Raw genomic sequence first — 11,034 nt, 5'->3', positions numbered from 1 at the left:
ATGGTAAATTAAAACTTGTAGCCAAGTTATATTTCATCCACAGACAGACAGTTGTAATTTTCCCAAGAAAAAACTGACCCATGTTAATAAGATGTTGAATTTATGTTCATATTTTTATCTAAGTTGTTAAATATGGTGTAGTTGTCCTAGTAGCTTGTCTGCTACTGTTTCAGCCAAAACAGCACAGGTTCATTCCACCTTACTCAAGCCTTACTGATGCCTCGGTGGTTCCCACATTTTTTCTGCTGAATATATATATATATAAGAATTTTTAAGAATATGTGAGCCTCTCGATGCTGACACATATACACATATTTTGTTTTTAAATTTCACTAGAATTTATTTTAAACATTGTAATTCATATAAAACTAACTTCTTATAGAACAAAACAAAAAGTGACAATATACCTTTACAATTATAACAAGTGAAGTGACATACATTTTGTTTCTAATCAGTATGGCTTAAGTTTTATGGTCAAATTATGAATTTAATTATTAATTATGCAGATGTTATAAAAAAGCCCTGAAATATTTTACAATGATATATATGAGTTTTAATTGGAAAAGCCCAATTCTAAGATGTCACCTTTTTTGGCTTTAAATGACTTGTCAAAACAATCATAAACATTCACACAGAGAAAATCAAACAACTTGCGTGTAAATTTCAGCTTTAATATGTCCTACGTACATACCATGAGTAAGGAACATGCAAAAAATATCTCTGCCATCACCAGAGAGAACTCTCCCCCCACTCCAGGGTGCAGCCAATTGCTGTTCACATTTGGATGTAGTTTTGTTTTGTTGCTGTTGTTGACATGCTTCTGTCTTGCATAGTAAAATTCCTCGACTCAGGAGGTGGGGTGGGGGTTTGGGGTTGGTAAAGGAAGCCCTTGGAAGCTTTCATTAATGAAAAAAGACTGATAAGCTTAACTCTACAATCCAAAATATGTGTCTTACCAATGAAGCTATGAAAACCCCTGCATTTTAACATGCTTACAGAAAGAATATCTAACAAATATACCAACATAAACACTGCTATCCCAGGTCATTATCATTATATGTCTCAGCTGTGACACGTGTCAACATCGTTGCAATGTAAACGGTGCAATGTGGGGATGTTCACGGCAATGGCAACCACAAATTGGTTTACAAACTTCCTATAATCCAAAGGCTTTCTTCTCTCACTTCATACTGTGCCTGTAATAGCCGTGTGGTTACATATTAACAATTAATGTAACAGCAATTTACGGTAGAATACTCATGTATTACCAGGTTTGGTTTTGAACTGTTATCACATAGTGTAATCTATCTACAACAGTCAAGTCATCACCATGTTGCTGCTACATATTGTTAAAGAAGGATTATGGTTATTGGAGACACAATATAAAGTGGAAAAATCTTTTCCCCCAAAATTTTATCTACCCATGTTAGCTCACTGTGTTAAAGTTTATCCCCCGTTCTCTGGTGCATTCTCCAAAGACAGTAGGATGCTCATATTGTCAGCAATTACATGATCACAAAATGTGTTTTCATATGGAAGACTAGAATGCATATTCCTCTATGGTACAGTATATCTATATACAAAAACTAAAGAAAACATAGAAATCTTACATTGTAACCCTTTAAGGATCTATACTACAACAGATCCAACCACCATATTGACACAATTTGGTAAATAGACAGATTAACACTGAGTTAAAAGAGCCAACGCTCTATGACGCATGCATAGGATGAGCTAACAACTCCTTTGTAGAGTCTTCTTAACTTTCACACATGGCACATAGTGAAGTACCCAAAATACTGCATACCACATTATGGAAAATGGTTACAATCCAGTCTAGATTTAGGAAAAGTGAATGGTTGCAATGGGATATGGCAAACTGGAATATACACTGTGTTCTCATATGGGTCACTTGGGCAACCAGTTTATTTAATTCAATAGGTTTTGCTTGAATGTGATTAGAACATGTGACCAATTGAAGCGCAAACAAGCCCAGTCAAGTGTATTTATTATTATTATTTTTTTGCTTATTAAAAGGAATGTCTTCTTTTAAAAAGACATTTTTTTGCGTTAATCTGGAATATTCTACAATCATATTAGTTTCAAATCCACTCAGGATGTAAGTGGTAAAATATATGGCACTTGTTAGGAAAGCAATAAAAAGAAAGTCAAAATAAAATGTTAAAGAAAAGGGTAAAACAGTACAATAAGAATACATTAGCTAATGTTAAGTAAGACTGTACTAATCATTATTAAGTGGTTATGTGATGTCTCTGTAAGGGTAATGCAATTTTTTGTAGCTATCCATAAAGATAACTAACATATTTTAGATCTACAAAGTAGTTAATGACACGAGTCAAGGTCTATTGGTAAAAGATTAACTAAGACAGTATTAATTATTAATTCTCTAGTACTAGTACTTGTACAAATACTAAAATAATGTTAGTTTTCATTACTATCATTAATTAATGTACCCTTATTTTTTAAAAATATCACACTTTATATTGATTCCTGTTATAAATTGTGAAGATTTGTGCTTAAATTTGGAAAATACTTTTACATTTATCTAACACTGTACTCCCAAAGAGTGTGTGATGTTAAGTTGAGTTACAGATTAGAAAATCATTGGTTTTAAACTGCATTGTAGGTTTGTTACCAGACAAATACCTCTTGTAAATGACATATTTTGAAATATCTTGTTTTGCAATGTACTTTCTAGGTATGTAGAACACAAGCTAATTCTGCCTGAGCACATTTCTCCACAGTATGTTAGCTGTAGCTGCTTTTCGTGTTTCTGTGGTTTAATGTTATTGCGTGAACCTAAATATTTTTTTCTTGTAGCATTAGCAAAGTAAAGTTCAATGACATCCAATGCTAACATAAGCTTAAATAAGGCCTAGAGCTAAATGCTAAAGTTAGTCTGTGGTATTGCTAATGATGTTACCTTACCGACACACATCTTCAGGGCTTGAGTATTGCATTAGTTTCTATTTTGAGTGATTGTTATTAAGATACGTTTTATTATGATTATCAATTTGAGTCATATTGTGATTGCATGGAGCTTGGTTGGACACGGAAACACTAAAAACACTATATATAGTCATGTGCAAAAGTTTGCAAAAAAGAATAAATGTTTATTTATTTTAAGTGAAAATATATATTATAGACAGGGAACAGGGAATTTTGACATTTTCCTGGTAAAAGTTAATGACAGTTTTAAATTTGCTGAGTTAATTTTTTTTGTGTGTTGAATGTGAATGTGTTGATATGCTTTTAAGTTTTGTAGATATGTATAATGCATTAAACATACAATTTTATTTATGGGTGTGTAATAAGTGATGAATAATTGTGTGATGATTTGCTTACAAATAGCTTTTTATCTATAATATTCAAGGTCAGTTTCCTAGATGTTAATACAAATATTTCTGTAATTTCTTCTTTATATATTTTGTAATTTTGTGGGTACAAAATATTACAAAAATGTTTTGCTGTTTCTGACTTTAAATGTTTATAAATCATAAGCTAAATTGTGGTGTCCACTGTGTACCAGATGAAATAAGAGTGAAACTACATGTTATTGTTATTGACTTATTTTTCACAATTCTACAATGAATGATTACAAATATTCACCTCTTTAGAAGATAATGTAATGTAACTTTAGGGAACAAAAGTGGACTATAAAACCACTGTTTGTACCTTTTAGGGAACAATAATGTATCGTATCATTTTTCTGAAAGTGTAGTATATCGTTTTAATATAATTTAGGATTTTTTGTTTAAATTTACTAACAAACAAGTCATTTTTAAACTAATTAGACTTATATTCACAAAGAAAGTGCTTTTACCCAGACGTAAAACTTTTGCACATGCCTTTTTTAGCCTATATTAAGATGATATGGGGCAGAATTAACTGATTGGTAAAAACAAGAAGGGGTAAGATAACTCTCATGGAGATGACGAGACAAGACGTTCTCATGGAGACGACGAACACAGTCATTTATAACCAGACTCTCGTCCACTCCAGTCGAGTCCAGTGTGTCTCTGAGTGCGACCCTGAGACTGGTTTGGCCAAATATGGAGAGAGGACGATCATAAAGCGCTAAACTGTATCAAAAACAAAATTCAAAAGACTATCTCATTCTCTGTGCGCGTTGGTACTATAGGCCTTAATGCTGCAGTAAAAGGGGGAAAGCAATTAGAGACTGGGCTTAAACCTGAATGACAAACTCTGGATTAGTGTAGGAGAAGCCTTGGAATTCGTTTTGATCCAGATTCATGATGAAGAGCTTATCCGTCGGCGTCAGCTCCACTGCCATCTTGGTGAACTCCTTATCGAAATTGCCTGTGTCCCGCAGATTTTTCTACAAAACAGATGATGGAGAGAGTGTTATGTAGAGACTGAGTTACTATCAGTGTGCATTTTATGTCCAAAGATTTGTAGACACTCATCCAAAGTTACTTCCAAAAGTTCATACTAGATGTTGCACTTGGTAGAATTTGATTGTGTTCAGTAACAAGAGCATTAAGCCTTGGGGCTTGAAAGAAGCTCTGTAAACAGTCCTCCATTTTGAGTCAGCAGTTTCTTATATGAAGAGGCGTACTCAGAAGGATTTTGTTAGCTCTACTTTTACAAATACTCTCACTTGCATTGTATTTTGTAATAGGCAAAAGAGTTGTATAATATCTTCGGTTTTGAATCCACAACAATCCTCCATGTTTGCTGAAATATGACAGATAGAGGGATATGAAAATGTATTCACCCGGACACTGTGCACACTAAATTCACCTATTTTGGTGGATCTCACTGAAATTAACTTTAGTGAGTTTTTTCATTATTCTATGCCTGGAGACATTATATCCCACTAGTCTATGCTTGGCATTGAGCGTAGTGGAATTTTAAGCTCATGTGTAGCTGCACTCGTGTCCCATTCCACGTCTTGCTTTTCTATGAACAGCCGACTGTCTGGGTGCACCTTAAAATACCAGAATTTACTAATTATTAAACTATAATGTGGGGTGGCCCTCTCCAAAATGAAGAGTGAATCATTCTGGATCACAAACCCTACTAAAACTCATTCCAAAGATACAGAGTTCCATCTCTCCAGAGAACACAGTTGGAGGGTTTATATTTCTCTGGATTTTTCTCTGGATACAGCTTTTCGCTGTAATGGAAATGGAGGTTTTGCAAAGTGGTGTACAGTTAAACTTCTTTGTCGAAAGTAAGGGGCATCTTAAAAGGTGATATTTAATCCAATACACTTCTGTTTTTAAAAATTAAAATTCAGGGAATGTTTCCTCACCATTTTCTTGCCCTTTTTTCCAGTGTTTGCAAACAGCCATGGCTCAGTAAATGTGACACTAAGTGAAAGTCTTGGTCTGAATTGGCTCAGGGGCTCTCTTTCTCTTTCAGATGAAAAACGGCATCTGGAGCAGTTTGGATGGTGGAGAGACTACCATGCAATTGAAGTGTCTTTTGCAGTGAGAACAGTAGTTCTCCAGGATTGTCTGTGTTGCCCTTAAAAGCTGATTAAAGCCCTCATTGAAAGGTGTCAACAAATATTTGGACATAATTGTATATAGTATTAAAACACCTTTTTGTTTCTAATTCAACTGTTGTTCAACTTCCAAACTTACCTCCAAGACATAAGATTTGCTAGAAACTTTACTGAGAGTATAGTGTTGCCAGGATTATAAGATCTAATAGATTAATAGATAAATCAGAGATGACCTTCAGGATTTTGAAAGAACAGGACATCAATACATGCACTCAAACTCTGACTACATGCACACAACAGATTTCATAAAAGAAGTAGCTCTGACAGCAAAAGCACAGTGCCAGAGATTGAGAAGTACATAGCTTTGTATCGGACGTACATAAAGCGTCACAGAAGATCAAACATGGGCATAGAAATGAGCCACGTGGTGGAAGAAGGTGAGAAGTTGAGATAGTTGAAAGTTAGTCACTGAAGTGATATATTTGGAAAAACACAGATGATAGAATGATGGTTCACGCAAGAACAGAAGGTTGATGGACTAACACTGTTAGAACAGAAGAGCAAGTTGACAGTTCAGAGATTAGGAGGCAGTACACAACCAACTGGTCTGAGCCTATTTTCTCATGAGATCAACACAAGGGTTTGGACAGTGCCCTATCAGGGTGGGACCCTCATGTAAGTACAGAGACAAACAGCAACACATCATGTTCTGGGAAGCACAAAACACCAGGAACAGCAAGACAGAAAAGCTTAGAGATGGCTCATTCATTCCTACCTTCTGCTATGGGCCCCGAGGGGACTCCACTATGAGAGTGAGGGCTCTTGGGAGGAGTCTGGCGTGAGTGCCTGGTCCCTGTGAGCCTACACAAGGACTGTTTTCATGATGTTCCCTTGAGAGCTTGAGAAAGATGTTCTCCTTCCTTTTGGAAACATAGCCTTGCTCTAAAGTATAGTTCTCAACTTTACGCTTACATTATCTAGGGCACTGTGTGGAACATGACTTCTGTGTTGAGCTGCTATTGGGCAATGGGGTGCTAAAGGAGAGGGGTGGTGAAAACTATTCACAGATCTGCACAAGAATAACAGTCCTAAGACAAGTGTGCTTCTATATCTGCAAGTTAGCTTAGAGTTTTGTAATCTATAAACACATCATGTGTATGTCCAGTTGTACCTTCCACATCACAGGGGGTTAAGTGGGCACTGTCCCAGAATTTGGAAAAGCTGTGTAAAATATTTTCTATTAAATAAATATGAAAAAAAAACCCAACACATTTGAGTAGAACTATACAGAACTTAATGTGTTGTATTTTATGCATTTCTACATCGATAACAAATTTCAGCGTCATCCCCTGGCCTTCAAATGTCATTTGTTGCTTACAGTTGTTTTTATTTAAAATGTAAAAAGTATAACTTTAGAAAAAAAATTAACTTTAGGACCTGTGTCTGGAGTTTACTTGGCTGAAAGTAGGAAACAATATTCAGGTAAGAAATATTACATTGCCATCTCTGCTCACCAGGGTCATGAGGTTATCAGGAATATTTAGACATTCTATGAAAAATAACCTCCAGAAAAGGGTCATGTTTTGTGAGTCTTTATTGCATTCGTATCCAGTGAGACAGGAATATGTGTATATTTGCATTTTGTTGTTAGGTAATTTCTTGACTGCACTATCCTTGACACTAGTAACTGGAGTATGTGGTGTAATGTTCCAAATTACCTATCAACTGCAAACATATCTAAGCCTCGACAGGTCATGTGACAAATTTCTATGATAAAATCCAAGCTAAAAACCTGTTTTGCAGAAAACATGAGATATTTTGTAAAATGCAATAAAAACTAGAATCTGTGAATTGGTAATTCTCACTGACCAACTTGATTGTATTTTGTAATTACATCTGTAAACTAATTCTGAAAGTACAAAAAAAGCACCAAAATTTCTTTACTTGTATATTTAGAATCTGTTTATAGTTGTATTACTCTTAATAAATGTTTAAATATAAGATTGGACAAGGTCACAACAAGAGTGAAAATTCACGTTACACCACTATACTTTCCAGTATGATCAGTTGAGTATAGAAGTAAAAAAGTTTTAGTCATTGCTCACTTCTAGGTGCCTACATTTCAAACAGACTGCAAAAATTTAAGAATTTAGGTCTTACACAGTCCACTTATATATAGTGGAAGATTCAGGGAATCCAAAGAAATCTCTGTTTTTGAAGGCAATCCTAGAAACCACTGCTGAAATGTGTATAACCTCTGAGCCCTCAAACTGCACTGAATGAGAAAGTCATTATGTTAATGTGTTAAATATATAAATATATATAAATTAAATGAAGTTAAATATATCCACAGGGGCCATTGTCACTTAGCACAGTCTTCTGCTGCACCAAAAAATGCAACTTGAAACAACACTATACATCAATTACATTCACAAATGCAGAGTTCTGTGTGCCCAAACTCATCTTAGATGATCTGAATTGCAGACTGTTGAGCAGGTCAAGTCTCATATTGAGGACGAATGAACAAAAATTCCAAATGGAAAACTGGAAAAATTAGTATCCTCAGTTGCCTAATGATAAATAGTGCATTTAAACTAAAGGTGATGTAACCTATTGGGAAAAATGTCTCTGTCACAGAAAGGAATCTATATATATATATAAATAAAAATACAGACTAGTTGGTCAGCGAATATATTGATATTTTCTTTCTGCTTTTGTCAGTAAAATATGGGTTGAAACCTTTTTTTTGTTCGTTTTTATCGCATTTTTCAAAATGTCTTTTCCAGGAACATGGGTTTGTATACATTTTGTGTAACTATGCAAAGTTTCAACCCTAGTCTCCTACTTATGAATTTTTGTAATTAGCCACTTCAGGTCCTTAATCACATCTTGAACATTGAATTTGACTGCACTGAGCTCACATATTAATTGAACAATTATTCACATATTGCCTGGAAATGAATTTATAATGAGATGAAAAACTCCTCTTTTTAGTGTATGTGTGTGTAACAAACAAAGAAGACATTAAAATTGTATACATATATTTCAAATATATATTGAAATTTCCTTTTGTAGAAACAGTCTGTCCACAGTTAATCGCAATAATCTCTTCCAAACACTGGAGGGCATTGAAATCTGGTTCAACAAAGTCATAGACCACATATTTGGCAGGATAATCACAAAAAGATATGATGTCTTCTTAAGAATATCAGTAATAATACGACTTTTGGAATGGATATGAGTTTCAAAGTCTCTAGTAAGAAATGGATATTCAGTTAAATAACCAAAGTTTTCTCGGATGCAGTGTGTACGAATTCATGCAGGAGGTCTAAAATTCACACTACATTGCTTGGACAACATGATGCTATCAAATATGACCAAACCCTAGACTTTCACTTCTGACCACAGATTTGGCACAGCTCTTTGTAGCAGTGGCACAGTTTGGCATCTGCACCCACGCCCACAACCACAGTGTCCATCTAAAAAATAGCAGTGAACAGGCTGACCTAGTGAACAATCTGATCAATAACATTAAACTGAATGGAATATGTGGGAGCACTACCATCCAGAAGCATGGAATCAATTACTGTATTAACAATTTGTTACATATAATAATCATTTATATAATTTATATACTACAACGTAGACTTAAACATTCCAAATGTCTACCAATTGTTTCACATGTTTTATTCAATATTTGAAGAATTGTTGTGATAAAAAATTTTAAACAATAAACAATACAACAAAAATATATTTCTGTTTTCAAGACCTCTATCATGAGATTTGATCACTTTTGAAATTAATATCCAGACATTAATTTTATGACATATTCTTGATAATATACATTTCTCAGGGTCAAACTACTCTCACCTTAATTTGAATGTGAATAGAATCCTTAAAATAACAGTGTACTTTTATTTTGTAAGCAAACAGGTTTCATATTAGTTGAAAATACTGAAACTAATATGCAAGTCACTTGCAACATCACAGTATAATCCCATTAATCATGTGAAATCAATTGTGAGAAATTGCACAGGTCTCACACATTAAAATCTTTTACCCATCTGCAAACAACTGTGTTTAATTCTGTTAAAAACACGATTCCAAACTTTTGAATGGTAGGATATATCTCAAGCAGATCTGAGAACCACCTGAGATTCCACGTGTATGGACTGTGAGGTTATTTGAGTGTTATTTTGTTGCCAGAAAATAACATCCAATTAACAAATATTCAAACCACAGTACTCAAAAACTCAATGCAATATAAATGATTAAAAAGAATGACCATGTTTCATATGTAGTCAAGGCATTGCATCACGTTGAGAAATGTTTTATTTTTAAACTTAAATTATGGATTGTAATAATGTTTAGTCATAAAATGACCTTAAACTCATTTTCTTTTTCATTCTTGGACGTTCCACTCAAAACTGGCCAAAGGTAGGTGTGTGCGTGTTTAAAATGTTTATTATTATTATTTTTAATGATTTCACCCACATGAACTGTATGAAACAAATGCAAGGGCAAAGTATAGTCGTGTGCAAATGTTTGGGCGCGTCGGTCAAATGATGTGTTGTTGATTTTGAAAATAAGCACAAATCCTCTAGAGAACACACTTCTATACATTTCTAATGGGTATTTTTGGTTTGTTTCAAGAATTTAACATCTTCTTGAAGGGAGAAGGCATAAAATTTGATGTGGGAAGGTTATGGATCATACATTTTTTGGATCAAACATTCCATTTAAACCCATGTTAAACTGAGCCAATAAAAGCAAGTAAATAGTACAGTAAATTTAACAACACTTTTGTGATTGTGTGTTCCTAATAGAGGATGGGTCAAGCTATTTTCATGAAGAAAAAAAGTTAATGGTTTCAAAATTAAAATAAATGAAAAATGTTCTTTGACCGGGGCGTCCAAGCCTTTGGACACAGCTGCAAGTACACACTAGGTCCACTGATAAAAATGGGGTTTAGTTGCACACTTTCTCCTGTGCTTGGCTCATTCTGCCTCAGTCATTTCAGACATTCCATTCCGATTGGTCCTCACATTTAAGCGCCGTGATTGGCTACTTGAATTCCTGAGAAGCGTATTCTGGGTTAATGTAAGTGAAACCCTGGAATTCATCCTGGTCCAGGTTAGAAATCACTTCCTGGTCGGGAGGGGTCAGGACTGGAGGATGACGGGTGAAAAAACGGTCAAAGTTCTCTGCATCCCGACCGCACTGTGGAGAGGACGAGAGAAAAGAGGGGTGCGATGGGAGGATGGAGGTTAAAAAATACATAGTCAAAATTACAACTAAAGTGTGAAAAATATGACCAAACTCAACATAAATGTTCAGAAAAAACATGGCAAAAAACAACTGAAACAGGGATTAAAACACTGAGATGCAGCTTGGTAAAAGTAAATAAATAAATAAATAAATAAATAAATATGGAGCTCAAGATTTTAAGGTAGAAAAAATTTTAGAGGCTTAAAACTAGTTTTAAAATGTAATCATTTAATCTCAATTTCATTAATGCATTCGTTTAATTCAATTTTCAC

At 34.5% G+C, this 11,034-nt stretch overlaps 1 protein-coding gene across 2 annotated transcripts in view; it reads right to left on the bottom strand.

Moving 5' to 3' along the window:
* Window positions 1-638: 638 nt before the first annotated feature.
* prkcba (protein kinase C, beta a) overlaps window positions 639-11,034 on the bottom strand; it is a 64,025-nt gene continuing 53,629 nt past the window's right edge. The window contains exon 17 of one of the 2 annotated variants that reach the window (XM_066661693.1): window positions 639-4,360. In XM_066661693.1, the coding sequence (XP_066517790.1) occupies window positions 4,208-4,360 (153 nt within the window). In that variant the 3' untranslated portion in view covers window positions 639-4,207. Of the gene's footprint in view, window positions 4,361-7,795; window positions 10,715-11,034 lie in introns of those variants that run through there. The other variant, XM_066661692.1, reaches the window with a different exon arrangement.

This window comes from Hoplias malabaricus, chromosome 2 (assembly GCF_029633855.1).
Source record: "Hoplias malabaricus isolate fHopMal1 chromosome 2, fHopMal1.hap1, whole genome shotgun sequence".
In the NCBI taxonomy this organism is placed as follows: Eukaryota; Metazoa; Chordata; class Actinopteri; order Characiformes; family Erythrinidae; genus Hoplias; species Hoplias malabaricus.
This window is presented reverse-complemented; position numbering and strand designations above follow the sequence as displayed.